The following is a 24347-nucleotide window of genomic DNA, read 5'->3' as shown; positions in this document are numbered from 1 at the left end:
GCTTGTATTCTAGAAGGAAAACCAAGCTTCCTCTAAGGTCGCTATCTGAGGTTCAAAAGCACAGACCTGCAGCCATGGTGGGCAACAGAGGTGATGGTTCAAAAGTCATTAAAACATTGCTCTTATTGGAACAAATGGATGATAATGAGTTATCTATGGAGGAAACATGAAGTTGGATTTAACAAATAGGACTGAGTTAGGAGCTAATTAGGAAACAGATCAGTCAGTGACACTTGACCTGACTTTTGTGATCTTGATGAGTTTTCCGGGGTCCTGTACACCCTAATATGTCACCATCTGGCTGCTAAATATGGGAGAAGTGGGCTCAGGAGGAGAGGGATTTAGGGCACAACACGGCCCCAGCAAAGTTACAGCTGGCTTTGTAAATGTAGCTTTAAAAGATATCTAAAGGCCAGGGCTACATCTCAGTGGTTAGCTCCCTTGGTGCAGGAGAATTATCTGTATTTTGTCAATCGTGTATTTTAATAAAACGCTGATTGGCCAGGCAGGAAGTGTAGGCGGGTCAACCAGACAGGAAGTAGAGGCGGGGCAATGAGAATAGAATAAGGCTACGGAGGAGGAAGGTCCCTCCGCCACTCTTGCGCAGACCACCAGAGAAGTAACTTGTAACCTGCCCAGCTGAAAAAGGTACCAAGCCATATGGCTAACATAGAACAGAATAATGGGTTAAGATAAGTCATAAGAACTAATAAGTAGCCTGACCTAATGAGCCAATCAGTTTATAATCTTATGGAGTCCTGTGTGTGATTTTCCTTGGGGTATGCCGGCTGTGGGGTACCGGGCGGGACAGAAACCCCAACAAGCCGGCCCTACATGTTACATATGGCGCCCAGACGTGGATAACTGAGTCCACAGAAAGCCTGAGAAAGCTTGGGTCCTCAGAAGAGCAGCAATCAATCTGAACCACTGAGCCAGACCTCTGGCCTCATTTTTTCCTGAAGTTCACATCAACTAACTACAGACATGCGTGTGGCAGGATGTTCATGCGACCAGCTTCCAAATAATAAAGAAGTCACGTGTTTGTGATTTATCAGGTTTCCGAAGGAAAAATCTTTCCTGGGATTCTTCTGTGTTCCAGAGAGAAAACAACATTTAACATAGAATATATCCCATACCGCCTTGAAAAATCATGTATCTGGGAAGATCTGGAAGAGGCCATTCAATTAAGATCTACTTGTTTCTGAATCCCGCAGGTTAAAATTTCTTATTATGAACATGCTCTGACGACCCTAAGCAGGCATGTGAGTCGTGAGCCAGCTTCCTGTCAGCAGAACAGTAACCCTTGCTGTGTTTCTAGGAGCTGACTTGTTTTAACATGGTGATGGAGTCAGCGACCGTGGATAAAGGCTCTAATCTTCTTTGCCTCATGTAACCGCTAGACTCACCTATGTGTTTCCACGTGAGCAGAATAAATGCTGATGTAATGTAAATAAGCATGAGTTTCGTAAAAGTTTCTTATTGCTGCTTTGGTCATTCCTTATGTAAAGGGTTGTTTTGTAAGTTGTCTGCCAAGTTTGCCCACTGTAGTCTTTTTATCACATGTATTTATTTGTGCGCACATGTGTAGATGCATGTGGGTCCCAGCGATCAAACTCAGGGTTTGAGGCTTGACCACCATTGCCTTTACCCACTGAGGCACCGACGACTCGTGATTTAATTTTTATTTTATATGCGTGTATGTGTATTTCCTGCGTGCATGTGTGTGGGAATACACAGAGGTCAAAAACAGGCATCAAATCCCTTAGAGGTGGAATTAAGGCTGCCGGTGGGCTGCCTGGTTTATGTGGCTCTGAGAGCTGGAGGCAGGCCCCCCTGGGTTGGACAGCAAGTCCTGGTAGCTACTGAGCCATTTCTAAAGCTCTTCATGTTTGAAGTAACAGAAAGGAACACTGTAACCTAGGGTAAGTAGCCTGTGTAAAGTCACAGTGGGGAGGGAAGAGGCAGAGACAGAGAGAAGCCCAAGCATGCAGGGCAGGGGAGCAGATTTATTTCGCAACTATTCAGTTTTAAAGATTGGTTTGTCTTTATTTCCTAAGCACAGATGATTGCCCGTCCAGCAATCCCCGCAGCTTGGGTAGCTACTCTGATTTCTGTCTAACCAATCCATTGAGCTGATACACACTGACTTCCATACTGTGCTCTGGCCATTGCTGAAGCCTTTGATGAACAGCTGAGGCTGTTAGAACTGTCCTATCTGAGTTTTCAGCACCCTGCATAGGGCGGGGCCTTGATTCAGACGTCACCTGTGTGAAGGACCCTGGGGGTGACTCTCAGTTAAGCTGAAGGCACCATTTCCAATAACATTTTGGGATCTCCAAGAAGCCTGACTCGCCGCAGCAAGCTCTGACACCTCTGACCTTCCCTTGACAGTTGGTAGAGAGTTTAAAGGCGAAGGGCACTGGAGCTAAGACTTGGCCTCTGGAAGAAGAAGCTGTCTCTGTAGCAACTACAGCTGGATGAGCGGCTCCACGCACACATCCTGGTTCCAGTATTTTCTTCACTTTTCAGGAGACAAAAATGTCCTATGTGGGCCTGGGATCGACTGAAGTGTTTGGTATTCATCTCCCTCAGCCGTGCGGCTCACAGAACGCCAGGTCTTTAAAATCAGCTAAGAGGCGGCAGGAAGCGAGTTGATGAAAAATGAAGCTTGTGAAACCCAGCATAAAACACTGCTGGTCTGCCCTGCTGGTGGCTCTCCCCTCCGAAGACCCGACATTGATCATTGATAGATAGACTTTTCCCTCTGGCTGGGGAAGGATTCTGTGAAGGAAGGAAACTTCTGGCTAATATTGAAATCGGAGTTGACAGTGTCCCGAGGGCTCCATTTTCCCCTCTTTCTTATTGTGTCGCTGGTGCCCGCCCTTCTGCGTGAGCATCTCAGGAGACAGCAGTTATCAGTGCTGAACAGGGCATGTGTCTGAGCATGCAAAGAACAATGTGGCTTGGACTGAGATACAGGAAGAAAGGTGGTGCCTGAGGCAGTGCCCTGGGACACTGAGGATGTAACAGTAGCTCCGGTTCCTTTGTCTCTGTGTGAAAGCCCTGAGGACTCACACGGGCGTGGAAGGACTCCGTGGAGCCCTTCCTGGGGAAGCAGAGTCCACCTCTGCACACAGTCTTTTCTCACTGGTCATTCTGAAGGCTCTGTGTATTTTTTTTTGTATCAGCAAACAGTGGATATTCAATGAGTAAGAAAGCTACGAATCACCCTATAAATATGTTAGAATTCCTAAAACGTACAAGAGTCATGCAAACAGGATTATTAAATGCTCTGCGAGCACAGTCTGTGAGACATGATACACACACACACACACACACACACAGTATATATGGTTTAGGCACAGGCTGACATCTCAGCCCTTGGAAGCCAGAGGCAGGAGGATCACTGAGGTCCAGCTACAGTGAAAACAGGTAACGCCTATCTTCAGAGTTCGGCTTATTTTATTTGACATGGTGATCTGTGTTCTTTGATTCTGGGCAGAATTAATTGATGTTGATTCTCTGGAACATACGGGTGAGAGCTGGGGCTGCTCCCTGCAAGAGGCCAAGGGAACACTGTCTGAAATGATGGATACTGTGTTACTGTGAGCTAAGCGAGGGTTACTCGGGTCTATTCACAAGCACAAATTAATCAATGTGCATCTAAGATTTGTGCATTTTACTAAAGGTAAATGATACCCAAATGCAGGAAAAGCCTCTTTGTCTACTGCATTGAGCACACTTCTGTGGGAAGCCGAACCATAGGTGTGGGCTTCATTGTGGACTCTTCATTACTGGTGTCTCTTGTCCGACCAAGGCTCAGGATTCCATACGGTAACATTCTAATGAACCTGATAGCCAGCCTGGCTAGCCCGCTCGACTTTTAGCTCACTGATGGTTCTAAGTCTTTTAGACTGTGCTGTCCTGCCACAGGCTTGGCCTTCTGTCCACCCCTGGGGTCCCAGTGGTTGGGCCGCCATCAGGTGTTTCCAACTTCTGGATCTCACATTCAGAGAACTGAAAATCAGGGTCCCAGAGATTTGGAAAAGCAGCAGAGGTGTTTGTTCAGAGTTCAGTGACAGAGCAGATTATGGCAGGCACACGGTCCAGACTGATGGAGGTGCGTATGTGAGCATACACAGGGCCCAGACTATTATCGGAGGCTTCCGTTCATGCAGAGGAAAGGGTGTTTGATTCTTTAGGGATGTAGTAGCTTTAGGGGGTCTCTACTTTGATTGACAGGTTAGGTCTGCACACTTCTTTCCATGACACATCTGATTTTAATCATGTGCCTATCCAATTGTGTATGGACATAGAATGGCAAATGAGGGATCTTTTTCTCTAAATGTTTACACAGCAGTCGGAGTTTACCTTAGTAAGCATGTACCCCAAACTAGTTCAGGCCAGATCAGCCTTCATACTAATACACTGAGAATACTCTTGAATAGAAACACTCTGTGTTTGATTGTTTCTAGGGGTGAAGGAACTATACTTTCGCTCAGGGACTGAATGGTGTGTATGTGTGTAGCGTGACATAGGAGAGAGTTCCTAGATGCATTGTGCAGAAAGGGGTGTATGCATAGTGCTTGTCGGCAAAGGAGATAGGCTGTGTATACAAGAGAGATGTGTGTATAATGCAAAACAACTGGGGTCCCTGCCTAAACCAACCCGTGTTCATCTGTTACATGTGGACACCCACAGGAAGTCCAGCAGAGCATACTTTGAGTCTAAGGAGTTTCAGTTATGAAATAAGTTTAAAAATAAATCATGTCTATTTTGCATTTGAAACCAAAAAATCCCCTGTGCTCAATATTTGTCACTTAACCTGCTGAAGATTGCACGGGGCAGCCAGAGAGCAGGTCTGTGTGTGAACAGCAGCGAGGGAGTGGTGACCTGCATGCAGGGCTTTCTGCCTCCCTGTATGTCTGCTCAGAGCCGGCTCTCCCATCCAGTACTGCCCATTTCCCTGCAGAGGGCTTCTCTTTACCTCGACTGTTTGTGAAGCAAACAGGCTGTCCCTAGTCCTGTCTACAAGGGCAGGTATGGAGTCCAACACCAGCAAAACACTCTCCTTTGTGAATGTCAACCCGGCCCTGAAGCCATTTCCATTTCTCCTTCACCTGCCCCACTCTGACAGCCACCACCTCATAGACTAGTAGTGGTAGCAGTGGGAGCTTGTGTGTGTGTGTGTGTGTGTGTGTGTGTGTGTGTGTGTGTGTGTGTATTACTGGCTGCCAAAGAAATAAAATTCAGTAAATGAGTAATCTTAAATTCAACTTGTATGATGTACTTTCAGCTTCTGATTCATAACAACTTATCTTGAACTTCTCTTACAAATGGACGACAGTTATGCTGCAGCAGAACCCATGAGTCTAGGGATAGGAAGAGGGCTCAGCAGGTGAAGAGTTGATTATGCAAGCTGGGTGACCTGAATTGGATCCCCAGAACCCACATAAAAGAGGGGGAAACTGACTCCACAAACTCGTCCTCTGTCCTCTTTGCATGTGTTATGACGTTATATGTTGTTTATAAGTGCAGAGGGATAAGAATCTGTGGTGGGGGAAGACATGGAGGGGGCGTGGTGGGGGCATGGTGTGGGGAGATGTGGGGGGAGGCTTAGAGGGGGCATGGTGGTGGAGGCATGGAAGGGGCGTGGTGGGAGAGGTATGGAGAGGGGAGACATGGCAGTGAGTTACAGCAGCAGTAGTGGAAGCTGACAACTCAGATCTTAAACCTCAAGCATGAGGTTTCTCAAGGATTTAAATCCTCAGAGTCCCTCTCACAGAGTGGCATGCTTCTTTCAGTAAGGCCGTACCTCTTAAACCTCAACAAACATTGCCACCAACTAGGGATCAATGTTCAAATACTAGAGCCTGTGAGGGACACTTCTCATTCAAACCACCACAGACGTCAGCCAGTTCTGGTTTTCCTCTCCTAAGCCCTTGAGCCAGCACCGTTTCCTCTTTAGAGGAGCAAGACTCCTTGATGACATGATTTGGTCCGCAGACACTGTGTTGCTGTGAGATATGGTGCAAAGCTGGGGTATTTGCTCTGTGAGTTTCTGGTTGCCATGTAAGACACCCCACTTGCTTAAAGACAGTGTAGATATTCTGCTTGCAGAACCCATGTGTGTGTGAAAAGGAGGTGTCCACAGAGACCATGTGTGTGTGAAAAGGGGGTGTCCACAGAGCCCATGCATGTCTGAAAAGGGGGTGTCCACAGAGCTCATACTTCCAGTCACTGTTTGGGGTCCATGGGGGTTGTTGTTGCCTGGCAACAGATACATGCTGAGAATCATGGGGGCTCAGAATTCTTCCTCACACTCTAATACTTCACATGCCCCCTCCCCAGCCGCACATGCCTTTAGGTCAGCTGTGTAGACAGCTGTCCTGGCAGGTCCTGACCTGTGTCTGTTTTCATTTGAACTCTACTGTCTCCTTCAATCCCCACATCATCTGGGTTCGTACGTACTAACGTAGCACTTGAGTTCCTTATAAGAGAGATAACCCAACTCCTGCTTAACGAAGGGCATACAAGTCAAAGCATTTGAATGTTGTCTCAGAATATTAATCCACAGTGAGGCTTGTCATGGGACTGGACACACAGTCTGGAGCCTGGGATTCAGGTTGTCTGTGTATCCTTGTCGTGCTGGACCCTCGAGTGAGGATTCTCACCGGGACTGGTCCTCTCTACCTTCATTCCACTTCAGTTCATTCGTCTATTACGTGCATTAACCTGTTAGGCCTTTAAGCTGCACTTAGCCTGTGCTTCATGTCTCTGCCTGCCTCTGTTACTGCTCCCAAGTCCCAGCTGGAAAACCAGCTATGCAGAGAGGTACTGTCCACCTTGGACCCAGTCCGAGCTCGGAGTGTGAGATACCAACACGTATAGGATAGAAATGACCTCAGGCAGACAGTGGCTTTTGTTACTACAGTTAACAGAAGAAGCAGGGTGTAAGGACAGCCATTTAATGGGGGACTCCGATGTCTAAACACATCCTAAGATAATGTAGTTGGGATTTTATGGCACTCCTGAGGGTTTGAGACACCTTGCGCTCCTGCGGTGTCCTCTGAAGCATATGAGAGAATCACAGCGGCTGTGCAAGCGCTAAGCCCTCGCTGGTTAATTAAAGCCCTCTATGAAGTAACGATGTCATAAAATCACCTAAGATAAGGGGAACCCGTGATGCTGGAGGGCGAGTTAGATTGCATCCCTAAGACAAGAACAGAAGTCGGGCACCAAAGGGACAAAGGGGGAGTGGAAGCTCTTTAAACCCATCGCTTGTGCTCGCCGATTCTACTGATTCTACCGCAGTACATTTGTCTTTGAAGCCTCTTGCCTGACGGTCTCGCTTTTCCAAGATTCCGTGTCTGTCCCCACCATTAACTGTTTCCCTTCAAGTTTCCAAACCTGAGCAAGCAGTGCTTTTATCTCATTCATATAAGCGTATTTTCAGCAGCGATATTTACCTTTGTGCCAGTTTATCATTGAGAAGGCTGAGGGAGGCCCAGAGAGGAAAGGACCCACTAGGCGCCATGGATTTCCAGCTTATCTTTAGGCAGTCGTAATGGTTTCAATAGTGACATGTTTATTCCCTGGTCTCCTGACTTTAAAAAGACTCTATATGTATGGGTGTGGGGATTGGGGGTGTGGGATGTGAGAGGATTGTGAGTGTGGAGGGATGGGGAAGTGGGGGTAGTGGGGGCTCTGAGTATGGGGTTTCAGTGAAAGCAAATCATCCTTTGTTTTCACAAGTATGAGGAGAGCTATTTTATTTTGTTTTTATTATCCCAAGATGTGAATATAAGTTAGTGGTCTGTAGACCTGTAGGCAGGCTAGTTTATAGAAATGTAAGTTGCTAGTTGTGCAGGAGATGAACCCCATTGAGCTTAAGTGGTTCTGTTTTTGAAACTCGGGTGTCTTCTAACCTTGGCTCAGAGTAAGAGCATCTTATGCACATGCTGTAAGCTGGCGGAGGGTCGTAAATAGAGGGAAAACGAAGCCTGAAGCTTGTGTTTACATCATGTGCACGCTGGATTTACTGCTACTGCACTGGGCTCTGAAGAAATATGGGGTCCCATGCACATCATTATAAAACTGCCACTCTGGTGTGTTCTGGAATATTTACAGCAGTGTTGATTCAGGGCCGGGTCTAGTAAGCAGCCCATTCCTTATTCCCGCCAGGCAAACTATACCACAGCAGTATATCACAGGTGATCTGAGGGACAGACCGGTTTCCTAATGACCTCTTAAACGGACTTTTCATCATGTAAAAGTTCGGTAATTTAAACTTTCACACTATTATTATCATTATTCATCATCAATAGCATAAACTTATTCTTCTCATGGATGGTACATATTCTTAGGAACTCATATGAATAGCTAAAAGTATGAGGTACGCCTTGCTGGGAATACAGAGAGGCACTAAAAACCTGCCCTTCAGAGAATCAATCAGTATACTGGCAAAAGAAAGAAAAAACATCATGGAACCTTGAATATTATCAACAGGTTTGGGATAACCTGGTTTTACATGGTTGATAGTCAGCTAACACAGTACAGACTGTCAGTCACATCCCTTGGTCATGTGCTCTTCTGGTGGCTGCATGGCAGCCTTTGAGGCCACCGTCTTTATAATCGGGAGAGTTGTGAAAACCTACTGTTCTGCAGATACTGACAGTGGAAATAGAGTCTGGGGATTCCTGAAAAGGCCTATCCCTAGATGACTATTACGTTTTACTTCTCTGGGAGATTCCTGGAAACTTGGGCTCTTAAGAAAGATTTATTTTTGTTTTACTTAATTTGGGAAAAAAAAAAAACCCACTACAAATCTTTTCCCCGGGGTCATTTGCAGAAACGAACCCACAGTAAACGTTCAGCCTGAGGCTGTGATGACAGCTGTCTCGGAGAGCTGATGAACACTATAAATGGGGGGGGGGTGGAGTTAGAGCGAAGGCTCTGCATAGGGATGGCGTATTCCTTAGCACTCTGAAGGCTAGACACATCCCAGCTAAGGGAACGCTCCTAAAATACTCAAATACCTTTTCCTTGCTTTTCCAAGGTCAGTGCAGACTAGAGGGAAATTTTGCCATTTGTCAACACCCCAAAGAAGTGCCCTAAAACATAAACCATAGGCAAAGTTCCTCTGCAAGAGCTGGGAGAGGTGTCCAGGCATATAAGGAAATGTGTCAGTCAAGAGCTGGCACTGATAGAGTGGGCGGAGACTTCAGTGTATGACCGAGGGTGGAGACATTAAAGGTTTCAAGAGGAATGAAACAAACAGGATTGCGGGCAGAGAGGCTGCCGTCCTGGAAGAAGAGGCACAAACATCTCCCTTTCACTATTTGTAATGTCTCTTTAACAAGCATTCTGAGAGAAGCAAAGAAACAAGAAAGTTTGATCCACGGGGTGGGGGGATCAATTAGCCTAAAGAAACTGTTCCTGGGCAGTTCCAGATGGTCTGTTTCCTAGAGAGAATTTAAATCAATTAGTATTTAATGTTCATGTCACTAAAGGAAACCTTTTCTAAATAAGTATAGGAAGATACAGAGGAGAGTAACAACCAGATAGTAACTGTAAAAAGAACCAAATAAAGGAGAAAATATGGAATTATAATCTCAAAAAATAAAAGACAAAGTTTCAAAAAGGAACTAAATACAAATCCTAGTGTTGAAAAGGACAGAACGTGACATCGTGTATATAGCAGAAGGAACCAAAGGTCAAGTGGACAGTAGGGTCAGTGGATCTGAAGACAGATCAGTTAGGACTATCTAGTCTGGGAAGAGAAGAATAAGGAAATGTCAGCAGACCTCAGATCCTGGAAGTGTGGTACATCGTGGGATGCATCAGCACACAATGCAAATCACAGACAGGAGGAGAGGGCAAAGGAGCAGGATGAGGGCTTAAAGCCAGGGCAGAAACGGTGCGGGGGTGATAGAGGATATTATCTTACACTTTAAAGAACTATCCAGACTTCAAGTGGGACAGCCTGAAGGAGAGAGGCACTTAGGACCATTCTGTACAGAGGGGCCACACCCAGGCACAGCATAGTCACAGTGCACAGAGGGGGAACACGTAGGCACCACATAGCTGTGATGTAGAGAGGGTCCACAACTAGGTACCACATAGCCACATGTACAGAGGGGCCACACTCAGGCACAGCATAGCCATGATGTAGAGAGGGGCCATGCCTAGGCACAGCATAGCCACGATGTAGAGAGGGGCCACAACTAGGCACCGCATAGCCACGATGTATAGAGGGGGCCACACCTAGGCACAGCATAGCCACGATGTAGAGAGGGGCCATGCCTAGGCACAGCATAGCCACGATGTACAGAGGGGGCCACACCTAGGCACAGCATAGCCACATGTACAGAGGGGCCATGCCTAGGCACAGCATAGCCACGATGCACAGAGAAGCAACATTGAAGAGTCTTGTCATCTTCATACTGCATTCACCCTGCTTAAGGACCCTGTAGGAGCAGCAGCTGACTTCACACTGTGAACTCAGAGGTCAGAAGACTGGGGGACAGGCGCTAACAGAAGGACATCCTCAAGAAGTCTGTGTCCTGGAAAGCTGCCTTTCCAGATGTAGGGGCAATGAAAGCATTCTTAAGAAACCAACACGGAGAATTTGTGGTGCACAGATCTTCTTGACTGGAATGAAAGACTCTTGAATTCACAGGAAAAGCTCTGCAAAGTGAAGTGCTCGTGGAAGACAATGGTGCTGTGTTTGTTACTCTAAGTTTATACTAACCTATCCGGAGACACTTGCAAAAGAAATAAATACACGCCTGTTAATAGGCACGTACCCATGCATAAAGTATTTCCTTGAGTCTGGAGGTCTGAAGTTGGGGACCCAGGAATATCCAGGAATGAAGTATTTGTTCACGGCTGAACCTCAGTCAATAGTAATTAATGTAAATTAGGTTGGCATGCATTAAAATGTTAATTACAGTCCCAATGAATAATTCATCTGAATGCTTGTGAATTAAGATGGCAATATGTAAAGACCTCCTTACACAAAAGAAGAATGGGCGTGGTGGCACCTGCCTGTAATGCCAGCACCTGGGGGGCTGAGAATGGTCGTGGATTTGAGATCGTAAGGAGAAACCCTCTCTCATAAAATAAAACAAAGTGGAAACAGGAAAAACCAAGACCAAAGAGAAGGCAGCAACAGAAGAAAGAAAGACATAATCCACACAGCAGACAAGTAGTGAAATGTCACATAGGAGTCCCACCCTCTCAGGACTTGCTCTGGACATAATAACCACTGAGCAGTTGGTGGGTGAGGCCTCTCTGATGAGGACCGGATGAGGTGCCAGTCTACGAGAATAGCAGAATGGCATTAGGAATCATTTCATTGACTTGTTTCTTGTCTACTTGTTTCTTTTTTGTTTGTTTGTTTCATGTTTGGCTCTATCCTGGGCGTCTGGGGAATCCCTCCACAGGGGCGAGCTCCCACTCAGGGTATGGGTCTCCAGCTGGGACCTATTATTAGTTGGTCACTCCCATAATTTCTGTGAGGGGAGGGAGGGGAAATTTTGGCTGGGATGTAAAAACAAACAAAAACAAAAAAGAATTTACACATTAAAAAAATAATTTTAAAAAACCTCAAAGGACAGAAATCAGAAGAATGTATGGGAGAACCGAGCAGTTGTGTTTTGTCTATAAGAAACACCTTTTTATTCAGACACAAATATGTTTAAAACAAAAGGTTCACAAAGGATCATCAATGAGAGCTGTCCTGGAAGAGCGGGAGTGGGCTCGCCAGCAGTTAGGGATGTAGACGTCAGTAGACAAGTTAAACGGACGTCCCCAGGCTTCAGGTCCTGGGTAGCAGCCGCCAGTCTTTAAGGTCCCAGTTACAAAGTGAACAGTCTGAAATAGTGTTTGTTTAAAATGTTCAGCCGGGCAGTGGTGGCGCACACCTTTAATCCCAGCACTGAGGAGGCAGAGGCAGGTGAATCCCTGTGAGTTCGAGGCCAGCTTAGTCTACAAGAGCTAGTTCCAGAACAGCTAGGACTGTTACACAGGGAAACCCTGTCTCAAAAAACCAAAATAAATAAATAAAATGTTCAAAGTTAAGTTGTTTGAGGAAAATAAAGGCACAGCATGGAAAGAGTAATTATCCCATCTCGAAGACAGGGGAACCATCATATCCTACGCCCACACGAGGGCCCAGGACAGATGAGTTGGAATTGAAGACTGAAAAGGGAAACAGCGTACCTTGTTGTGTGACCCCAGCAGTATCAGAGCGGTAGATGGGACAGCTGCACAAAAGGCAGGGACAGAAGACCTGAAGCCATTCCGGGGGGGTCGCGTGCCTCCCACACCAGCAACACACATTGGCAAGCACTTATGAATGTGATATGCCAAGTAACAGGCCACAAGGGAAGCATCCTCGTGTATCAGAAGGACTGACTCAGACAGCTTTGCCCTCTGACCTTGATACGGGGAGATTAGAAACCTTTCTCAGAGATTGTCAGGGAGCTCTAGGGAGTTTGCAAGCTCAGAAAAATGAGCCTCTCTGTCTTGAATTGTGCGCCTCCCCCCGTTCATCTGTTGGGCTCCTAAACCATGTCTTGGTTACTTGTATATGGCTGTGATGAACACCATGATCAAGGTACCTTATAAAAGAAATAGTTTAGTGTGCCTTATGATATTAGAGGGTTAGAACTTTTCATGACAGAGGCAAAGAACTCCTGAGAGTTCCACCTTGTTCTACCACCACTGGCCACACCTCCTAATCCTTCCCTGATAGTTCCACTAACGGGGGACCAGATGTTCAAGCATATGAGCCTTTGAAGGTCATTGTATTCTAACCGCCACACCTGCATACCTCAGAATGTGACGTGACTAAGTCTCCATAGATGGCCTTCAATTTGAGGGAAGTTGGGACACGGGAGAGAAAGGACAGGGAAAGTGGGTTCCCCCAGATGCTGGCTTCTTATTCCCAGAAGACACTGTGAGAAGAAACTTAAGGAAGGCTTGGGAATGGTTATCTCAACAGTACCAATAGGGGTAAAGGGAAGATGGAAGAGGCCAGTAAAATACCTCAGCTAGCCTGTTTCAGGGACTTCCAGTCTTAGGCTCTCCCACACTGAAGGGATTAAGTTATAACTTTCTCTCTGCATCTTAGTCTTCAGTCTTTTCTGGACATTCAGTTCACTGTCTATGTCAGCAAATGAGCTTGGTAGCCCCCAGATGGCCACCAGTATCCTGTTACACACTCACCCTCACCAATGTCCCCTGCTGCGGTAGGAGCATCTTCCACAACTGCTAAACCTTCATCCATGTGAAGTAACCAGTGTAACTCCATAGCTGTAAATGCTACAGCAGAAATTGAATACCCAGTTACCCAGCTTCCCACATTTGAAAATAAAACCCCTGTAAAGCAACAGACAACGTTCATGAAAGGGACACACTCTGGGTAGAAGCGAGAAAAATGTTGGGAAAAGCAATAATGAAAATGAGAGAAAAAATGATTAAAATGTTAAAAAATGAAAGCAAAAAATTCAAACTACAAAAGTCAGGAATGAAGTTTTAATTACATGCTAATTTAAAAAAAATCAAATGAGCTAAAATCTGCAGCCGTCCAGTGAAAGCCTGGCTGACCATGTGAGACTGCAAAGCCCCGAGAGTGACACATGTCATCAAGGGATCAGGATGAAAGAGCCAAGTGATGTAGACTGGGAAACAAGCTTCCCGGAGTGGAGAGACTGAATTAACACCTTCCCGCGGTAGAACCCAGTGCACTGCTTCCCAGAGGAACCCTAGCAATGACTGCAGGACAGCCAATTCAAAGTTGTAAATATGTCCATAAAACAGCACACAGAAAATGTAGCAACGTGCTGCATGGGGCTGCCGTGACTCAGGGTCAAACCTAGAGCCATCGAGTGTAAGAAAATAGTCTGAAAAGGCTGTGAAAACGTGGCCAGGCTCTGGAGCCCTTCCAAACCTCAGCCAAGAAATTCATAGCCTATAACCAAGTGGATTTCACTAGTATAATCCACTATAATTGTTAGTGGATTTCCATTCATGCAAGTCCATTGCTATCTATGAAAACCCAGCCAGTGAAATATAGCATGTCCTTGATATGAGCGTAATGAACACAGCCACACCTTCTCAGTAGACCCATTAGAAAGCCCTCAGCCTTTCCACAGTAATTGCACTCAATCTACAGCAGTGGTAGGGTGTTCAACTTCGTTCACGGGAACATACGCAAAGTCAGCCGACATCACACCAGACAGGGCAGACTGATGTTCAGGTCATGTCTGTCAAGAATGAAGTGAAGACTCTCCTCTCTCGGCTTCTGTTCTACACAGGCTGGAAGCCATGGTGAGGACATTGGTGAAGAAGGTGCTCGCTTTAGGACCACGTAGCTCCGAGTACCCTAAACATCACTGAGCAGCAAGCTTTGCAGAATGTGCACTGTGTGCCCATGAAAACGGAACACTTCCTCGCTGTTATAAAATGTCACCTTTTCAAGTCTGTGTTGCCCATCTTAGGATTTCCCTTTATTATTTTCTTTCTTTCTTTGGATGTTTGTCTGTGCACACACCTCTGCACGCGCGCGCACGCACACGCGCACACACACACACCTGCGCGCGCACACACACACACGCACACACGCACACGCACACACACACACACCTGCACGCGCACACACACACGCATACACACACACCTGCGCGCGCGCACACACACGCACACACACACACACCTGCGCGCGCACACACACGCATACACACACACCTGCGCGTGCGCACACACACACGCACACACCTGCGCGCGCACACACGCACACATGTCAGAGGACAGCTATATGGAATCGGTTCTTTTCTTCCACTGGGGGTCAAACTCAGGTCATTATACTTGGTGGCGAGTACCTTGACCCATGAGCTACCCAATTCCCTCTTTTTAATTGATTAGAGACAGTGCCTCCCTATCTAGACAGGGTGGTCTTTTAGACATGTCATGGTGCCTAGCTTTTCTTTATTTTTCATGTACTTTCAACATTATTCCGTTTTCTGTGTGTTCTTAATTTCCCCCGATACCCTTGGTTACCATAATGATGACTGGGAAATAATTCGTTCTTAAGTGTTTGGAAACAAACAACGACGTGTATCTCGTTCCTTATACATAGCTATTATAGGCATGTTAACTGCTGTCCTCTGGAGTCTCCCCTGGAAACTGCTGAACTTGCAAGAGTCCACGGAGCTTGACAGTGGATCTCCCTGATGCCGCTGGAGTCCAAGTCCATGTTTCCCCCCAAACAGCTCTGCCCCATCAGCGCTGGATCTCTCCACTTGTAGTGTGGGGAAAATATAATACTACCAGTCTCTTCATAGTGGGAGACAGCATCTTATTATCATATGCATGCACAACTATGCATAGGAATAAGAGGGCAAATAGAAGATTTCCCCTAAAAGTTCATTCAGAGGGCCTGGTTTGCCTTACTGGTATGCTCATTCTAAACCAGCATAGATTAGCCTGACCCCACTGCCTGGAGCTCCCACACTGTGATCTATGGTGTGTTTGAATCGAAGGTTTCTATGGTGTGTTTGAATCAAAAGGTTACTAAGGGAAGCGACAATCCCATTATATACCTGCAGTCGGATGCAGGTAGGGTCTTAGGTTGCCTGAAAGTTCAGAGAGGGGTATGTCTAGTCTATAGCCCAAGCCAAGTGGAGTCCCAGGTTGCTAAACTATTCTTGATGCTTGCCTGCCTCACTCAACTCTCTGAGAATGGTGGCTGCTGGCAATTTGTCTGCAGCCCTGCCACCTCTGAGAAGGTTCCTCAGAAAACTGGATCTTCGTCATGTAAGTAAATTCTGGACTGAAGGAAGGACATCATCGTGAAAGGAAAGTCACTTGTTTGTGACTAGAAAAGGAATATTCTAGAATGTTCCTTAGGAAGCTCTTTCTGGAAGAGCCCTGGAGTAGACAGGCTGTGGTCTCGAAGAAGTAAGGACAGGCTTGGCTCTCATTCCCTCAGCAGGCAGGCAAGCATCGGTCTATAGTGAGAGAGGTTCGGATGTAGGCTCGACTGGAGGAAGACTTAGGCATGGGTACTCTAGGTTACCCACAGGTCCCCTCCATGGTAGACGACTGTTCTATCATGCTCACAGGATACACAAGCAGAGAGGGTGGTCAGAACCCGTACAGGAACAGCCAGGCTGTTGAGATTGCATGGTCTCTTAGAGCCCCGCAGAGGGAGGGAGACAAGAGAAAAGATAACCCGGAGGCACCAATACGTGATGACTAGCGAGAAAGACACCTTCAGGTCACAGAGAAGAGATTGGATGGAAGGCAATATGCCTCCATGAGGGTGACCGGATCTGAGCCCTTAACCCTGGAACTTGGGAGACAGGTGGAGGGATCTCTGTGAGTCCAAGGCCACTCTGGGCTACGCCAGGTTGATTCAGTCTAAAATATAAACAGAGCCAGGCGGTGGTGGTGCACACTTTGAATCCCAGCACATGGGAGACACATGCCTGTCATCCCAGCACTAGGAAGGTGGAGACAGGAAGGGATACAGCTGGGCAGAGAGAGGAATATAAGGCGGGAGGAAAAGGAGCTCAACCCATTTAGTCTGAGGATTCCTGGACACAGGATCTCGCCCCCTTTGGTCTGAGGATTCAGTAGAGATAAAAAGTCTTTCTAGTGGATGGCTCCCTTACTTCTCTGGTCTTTCAGCTTTTATCCCCATAATTTGACTCTGGTTTTTTATTATTAAGATCAATTAAAAGTCACACTACGATTGTTTTTTAAGTCATGAATATATTACCAGCAGTGGGGACAGCGGCGTGTCCCTGAACCCAAGGACCTTCCTAGGAGACTGGCCCCGTCAGGACACTGCAATCAGCAGAGGCTGACAGGTTTCTCAGTGCCTCCTGGCATTGCGTGCGCTAATGAATTCACCTTGCTAGCAAATGGACGCGCAAATCGTTTTCCAGCTGTGGCTTGGCTCCGATAATTGATAGATGTTTTGATCTCTGTGACTTTATGGTTTTGTCCCATAGTGCTCTGTGACAGTAGAAGAAAAATGGGCAAGGGCTAACGGCACAAATGGAGGCTTAATGTGCAAAATGCAAACTTTTCATCGCTTCAAACCAAGAGGTCGCCACAAATTGCCAAACAACGTCCTCGTGAAGCTAGAGAGTGGACCCTTTTGGTTGATATGTTTTCTTTTGTTCTGCAAAGGACATAACGAACTTGGCACCTCAAAATAATCCACTTCAATCCAATGTACTTTCTCATTCATTTCTATGTCTGTAGTGGGTGATCAAACTTCCATGCCAGGTAGCAGATTTGGAAGCAAAGAGAAACACACGTGACCGTCGGTGTGCAACGTGAGATCTGACGGTGACTTACCCTCGCCCTGTCTCCCTCACAGCTGTTGTCTGAGCTGCTAATGAAAGGCTGTCAGTTTGGGCTCAGGGTGTATGTGCTCCGTGCTTGCTCCAACTCTGTTTTCTCTCTTCTCTTGCAGTGCTTCGGCTCCTGAAGGAGGGGGCAGACCCACACACTCCCGTTTCCTCAGGAGGGTCCTTACTCCACCTGGTAAGAACTGACATTTGCAGGGGCCGTGGGATGACACCTGGAGACAGAGAATAAATTAAGGATTCAAGAGTCAAAAGTCAGTCCTGGAATGAACATCCAACAATGAGGGGAGCAGGGGAGGAGGGGACAGGGACAGGTGTGGATAAAGAGCCACTGAGTTTGATGTTCCGAGGGAGGGACAGTCGCCTGAGCCTAGCCGACCCAAGGAGGAGTGGGTGGGACAAGATGTCAGGTCTCAGCTCGCTCTGTGGCTGATGCCCATTGGACCGTTTTGTCGAGGTGTTACACACCATTCTTGCGTCTGTGGAGATCTTGACACAGTAGATGGAGTGAGTGTGTCAGGTGGCGGTCACAGTCATTTTTCCATTCTCCCAGGTGACACAATGAAGACTGAAGTCGCAGTGAAGGAGCTGTGAATGAAAGACCCCCAGGATATAGGGCCTCCAAGGTTAGCAGGAAGGTAGTGCCTCTAGATCCAAGTGATAGAAAGCAAAGATTGAGAAAGAGTACGGCCAGAAGCAAAAGGTCATCTTGAGAGACTTCCTCGCCTCCCAGGCTGAGGCAGGCATTTTGGTGCTGTCATGGGTACCTAGGTTGGGTCTGGGAGATGTACAGAGAACTGAGTGTTAGGTGAGGGAGGGGGGCTCACTGCTGTACTCTTCTTTAGCAGAGATTACTGAGTAAATAAAAGCAAAGGGACAATTGCAGGTTGTCAAAGAGAGAAACAATTACAGGGTTGCAGAATGCCTTAGGTGCTGAGAAAGGCAATTTAGCCTTCTAGAATGTCAAGTGTGAACAGTCTCCTGGGGAGCCCACGCCTTGGGGCATCCCACACTGGGATGCCTGAGCTCCTCAGATGTGGCTCCTGATTACACAGTGTCCTGTGGGTGTCTTGAAGGGAGGAGCACAGTGCATGTGCAAGGGGGTCAAAGAGAAGATATAGACACCGATGGGGTTTCTCAGAGTTGTTTATTCAACTCAAATATTACTCATTGAGCACCAGGCTCTAAGCCAGCCATTCCCAACCTTCCTAACGCTGCGACGCTTTAATACAGACCCTCATGTTGTGCTGACCCCAACCATAAAATTATTTTTATTGCTACTTCATAACTGTAATTTTGCTACTGTTATGAATCATAATGTAAACATATTACATGATGAATAATTGATATGTGACTCCTCTGAAAGAGTCATTTGACCCCCAAAGGGGTTGTGACCCACAGGTTGTAATCCACTGCTGTAAGTGCTGACTTCTGTAAGACATTTCTCTTAGACGTCCCAGAAAAAGAAAATCAATAATGTGGGGATCAAATGTTTCAGTTAGGGCTGTGGTTGATATAGATTCCAGAGACAGATTAATATTGTTGGTTGTACATCTTTATTTTAACTTATTTTTTAATACATTACAGTACAAAGTATGTATTTTAATACATATTTTGCAAACAAATTTGACTTAGTCTCTTTGCCTACTGGTCCATTAAAAAAAAAAATCCCTGCAGCAAACAATGGCAGATGGCAAGTGCTGGGTGATGAACAGGGAGACGGTGGCAAAAAGCAGCCATGTCTGTGCCACCAGGAAGAATGTCTCATGAGGACAGCACAGAGGAATCCTCAGATTTCAATCTTTGTAAGAATTTATGGAGCGAGGAGTATAATTATGTAAGCCTTGATAAAATGTTGGGTGTTGGTAACATAGTTTTTTTTTTTAGTAAATTTTATTAAATTATAAAAGTTTCCATTTCCGCCCCTCTTCCCAACACCCTCCCACTCCCCCCCAGTTTTTTAATGAACTAAGAGAAGGGCTACCAATGCTCATACAACAGAGAATGGCTTTCAGACGTCCTCGGTGCTGTGCTGTGGCATCCTCACAGCATGGTCAAGCTGACGTGAAATCCCTGAGAACTTAGAGATGTCCTTCTACTGAAGCAATGCTAGTTTTAATACCAAGAGAAGGAACTCATGTAAGGAACATCATGTCGTGATGGCTGCAAAAATACCTAAGACATGTTGGAGCACAAAGCCGGGTAAAGAACAGAGTACATAATGTAATTGAGGAAAGAATGGAGAGGGAGGAGGGGAGGGGAAGGGGAGGAGATACATACACAGATGATAGGATAGATAGTAGATAATGCAGATAAAAGATGTTGGAGAGGACAGACCGACAGACATGGTAGAGGGAGAAAGGTAGAGATAATGTAGATATATATGATAGAATATTGATAGACAACAGATACATAGATGAAGAAAAAAATTGATAATAGATGATTGGGTAGATGATAGATAGACAGATAGATAGATAGATAGATAGATAGATAGATAGATAGATAGATAGATGAATAGATGATAGATAGATGAATAGATGATAGATAGGTAGATAGATAGATAGATAGATAGATAGATAGATAGATAGATAGATAATAGATACACGGTATATGATGGATAGGGAATAGATACACAGATGGTGAGGTAAATAGATACTAGATAGACAGGTAGATGACACATGGATGGATAGATTGATGGATGATATAAAGATGAGGTATGGCTTAGAAAGAAGCATTAACTCAAAACATATCTAGGCTTCTTCATGACCACATGGGGTGATAATTTTTCTTAAAGTGGAGCAGTATCCATGAGAGATGGTGTTCTCAGCCTGAGTTCTCTTAGGTTCCAGGTGAGAGACATGCATTTAAAATGTTCAGGATCCAGACTTTAGGGAAAGAAGAGTAAGAAGCAAACAGGGGCAGACCTGGCAAGTGTGCAGGTTACGGAGCCTGGTGAGTCTGGGAAGGTGCAAAGATCAGGTGATTCCCCCTCCCCAATACTTACAGAGAGAGGAGCCAGAGATGAGCTCACTTGTGTTAGAGAAACACTAGGATTCATGGGCACGTAAACTAAGAGGGATTTTATGCAGAAGTATAGAGAGCCTTAAAAGTTTGAGCCTTTAAGACTCCCTTACAGGGTTCTATTTAGAGACACCATGAACAGCTAAAGAGGGGCTAAAGATCTGAGGGTAAAGAAATCTACTCACAAGTTCCATCTCTCCATAATCCTTTATTCCTCTCTCTTCAATCCATCATTTCTCATTGTCCCTTCTTGTTCTCCCTTGTTCTACATTGTTTTAGTTCTACATCATTCTCTCTTGTCTTCCTCATTACAAATGTTCCCAGTCATATATACCTTCAAAACCAGCAATTCCCCAGCGCTAGCAGGTTCCAGGCCATAGAAAATCAGATAAGGGTTTTCACACACACACACACACACACACACACACACACAGAGAGAGAGAGAGAGAGAGAGAGAGAGAGATCCATGAGAGTGGCAAGTACATGGTCCGGTGAAGTCCTTAATGGAGAAAGTTAGTTAATAAAGGAATTAAATCATTGGGGGATTCTTAGGTGGGCAGGTTATTGTGCTACATTATTAGGTGATAGATAAAAGAGCTAAAAGATTTATTTCTAGTAAAATTATGAATAGGGTACAGATTGTTTAAATCAGCACACCACTTCTTTCCTCCCAGTAGGCATAGAAATTACCAGGTAACCTGGCGACCTAGGGGAAGCTGATGGCTCTTGATCAGACAGCACAGATGCCAGGCGCTGTAGTTCCCACGGGCCTAGGTCTGAAGTTGAGCTGACTGCTCTAAGCAAAGAAGAGACCCAGGCCTCTAAACTTTCAGTTTTGGGCGATGCTGTTATCAGTTGTTCTGACCATGGATGTTTTGCGCATTTCTCTGGGTTGCAGCTAATGATCCCTTCTGCTGTCCTTGAGCGTCCTGAACTAAAACCATCAGTAAACTGAGGTAGAAGTGAGCATAAGGGGTTAGGAATCTTTTAAGTGCGTTAAAACCAGGGCAGCAGCTTGGGCAGGTAGTAATTCTATGGACTTGGAGATCTGTGAATATCTTAAATGGGATGTTCTTGCCTAAATACTGACAAATGCCTGCTGATAAAGATAATTGCAGGAAGGCGGATCTCTGCTTACCTAGGAGAGAGGAACAAAAGAGTGAGAAGCTGTTTCACCACACAGTTCTGAACTGCGGGAATCAATCCCCAAATATCAACAAAAAGGGAGTTAGCTACAGTGAACAATCTACAGCTAAGGACAGCCACTTTATTCACAAAACAAAGGCGCCCAAAAGCCTTGCCTTTGGAGTTAGCCTTTACCAGGACCCTTGGTTCTGATATGTCGTTTGTGAAAAGATGGCTGAGATTTGCTGTATAATGCTGCGGCTTGTAACACAGAAGGGCATGGGGACGCCAGACCCGGTCCCTAAAACGCTTGGTCTTTGAACAAGAGACGCTCATTTTACACTGTGTGAAGTCCAACAGTGCGTTCCGCTTAACATTCAGAAAGAGAGACAAGGGTGGCAGAGAGCCTGGGGACGTGACGCTGAGCGACAGGCAGAAAAGCAGTTCCCAGTCCCTCTGAGCATGGAAATCATCTTGCCTCTTCTCTCAGTACGAAATGTGTCACCACAAACCGATCTGGTGATGATCAACACGGATTGAGGGGAAGCGGTGTTAGCTTGAGGAAAATTCTTTCTGCAGAGCAGGGGCTGTGCTAAGCCGTGATGATGGTGTAAGATCGCTGTTACAGAGATGTTCAGCCCTCATAATCTTTTCAGACAAGGGTGATTAAAGGTATTTATTGCTGTCAAATTATTATTCATAATCTTCAGAAGTGTGAATCACGAAGTACATCCCTCGAGAAGGGTGAGTGTCACTTTCAGCTCTGCATCTAATTAGGTTTTTTATTCTCCTTGAAAGACAAACTCCAAGTACATTTGAGGTATAAATGTGGATTCCTGAAGTCGGGGTTAGGGATGTCTTTGTGTTTGTGCGTACTTGTGTATGTGCAGTGTGTGTGTGAGAGGGTGCATGCATGCGAGTGTGAGGTGTAAGTGTGGATTCCCACAGTCCGGGACAGGAATGTCTTTGTGTTTGTGTGTGTAGTGTGTGGTGGGGGTGTCTTTGTGTTTCTGTGTGTATATAGTGTGTGGTGGGGGTAACTGCACATGAGTGTGCAGGTATGTTCCTGCCTGTAGAGACACGAGCAGGGTGCTGGGTGTTTTCTATCACCCTCCACCTGATAACTGTGAGCGTGGTCTCCCATTGGTCACCCTCCACCTGATAACTGTGAGCACGGTCTCCCATTGGTCACCCTCCACCTGATAACTGTGAGCACGGTCTCCCATTGGTCACCCTCCACCTGATAACTGTGAGACAGGGTCTCTCACGGAAATGGGCTCTCTCCTTTTCAAGTAGGCTGGCTGGCCAGCAGTCTCTCAGGATCTACCAGTCTCACCTCTCCTTCTCCCTGTCCTCTGAGTGCTGGGGTAGAGGAATGCACAGCCTCACCTGGCTTTGTATATGGGTGCTGGGGATTTGAACTCAGCTCCACATGCTTGCAGTGATAGAACTCTTTCCCACTGAGTCGTGTGTGATGCCCCTCAGGGTATCTTAACAGACTCAAAAGCAAAGATCATCCACAGCATTAGTGACTGTACAGTGAACTGTCTGAAAAAGGAAGCAAAGAGAAGAAATGCTTTCACCTGGATCCAGATCACACTTCACACCAGCTTAGTGGGGATTGATGCTCGGGTCCTGATGCTGCTGTGGCTGAAGTCCCAGTTCACATCATCAGTTTCTCAAGTGATTTAACAATGAACCACATGGGACATAAGAGACAAAAAGACTTGGCTGGAGCTAGATGCCTTTCCCATCAAGCTACCTGCATTTGTCTTGCCTACTTGCTTCCTGGAATCCTTTCCAGTACGTTCGTGAATGTCCTTCATGACCTTATATCAGGGCTTCCCTTTTGTGCAATTTTAGACTTTTTTGTGTGTGATTTTAGACTTTGAATTTGTCTTCCCTTTTTCATGTTGAGTAAGTGTTGTCTTTGGTGCAAACTGCACAGCTGCAGTATGTGATGTGCACACACACCTGCTGCCTGTCATGATTTACTGAGAGAACACCCATTGTTAATAAAATTGTTTCTGAAACTTTCCAGGATATCAGTTGTCTCTGTGTGTGTTGATCCATTCCCAAGATATATATTATGTGTGTCTCGGGGATTCCTCTGCCATAATGTCCGTATCACACTGCATCGACCACAGCTTTAAGCAAATCTAGACACTGAGTGCCATTCGTCCACGAACTGCTTTCTTGCCCATGATCTGTAAGCTATTCTAGGTCCTATATATTAACTTACGGTTTTTAGATTCAGGATTTTGGTCAGTACAGATAGACCTGTGGGTTCCTGGTTGCATTTTAATTAAATGTAGACAAACATAGGAAGAATCAGCTAAGAGTCCCGTGTTTTCTGCCTCAGTAACACAGTATACACTTAAGGTTCTCCGAGTCTATGAAATGTGGTCACTTTGTTATTTTCAAACTCCCAATCTTACATAGCTTTGTTTGTCTTAATTACAAATGTTTCAAAATTTTTGAAACTATCCAATTTTAAATTTTTTTCCAAACTACTGTTACTAGTGTATAGAAATTCTGGTTTGTTGCTCTGACATTGTGTCCTACAACTCTGCCATATATATGTATTAGGTATGGTTGTTTTTATTTATTTAGATATCTGCAGGTCCTCTGAGAGTGGAGGCAGATGTAATGACAACATTATAGCTGTTTTTCATTTCTTATTGCACCAGCAAGGACCTCCAGGGAGGAGTGTGAGAATATGCAGACCCACCCCCTATATTTAAAAAGAATTATTCAGGGCTTGTTGTAGACAATTATTCTACCTTGTAACATGCACCTTTAAGTTATAGACCT

The 24347-nt window shown here is 45.7% G+C and overlaps 1 protein-coding gene across 2 annotated transcripts in view; it reads left to right on the top strand.

Moving 5' to 3' along the window:
* The window catches only part of Myo16 (myosin XVI), a 473090-nt gene that overhangs the window by 138250 nt on the left and 310493 nt on the right, over positions 1–24347 (top strand). For both annotated transcript variants that reach the window (XM_087900756.1, XM_087900755.1), the window contains exon 3: positions 17495–17565. In XM_087900756.1, coding sequence (XP_087756882.1) covers positions 17495–17565 — 71 coding nt within the window. The remainder of the gene's footprint in view (positions 1–17494; positions 17566–24347) is intronic.

Source organism: Myodes glareolus, chromosome 23 (genome assembly GCF_982192425.1).
Source record: "Myodes glareolus chromosome 23, mMyoGla1.1, whole genome shotgun sequence".
In the NCBI taxonomy this organism is placed as follows: Eukaryota; Metazoa; Chordata; class Mammalia; order Rodentia; family Cricetidae; genus Myodes; species Myodes glareolus.
This window is presented reverse-complemented; position numbering and strand designations above follow the sequence as displayed.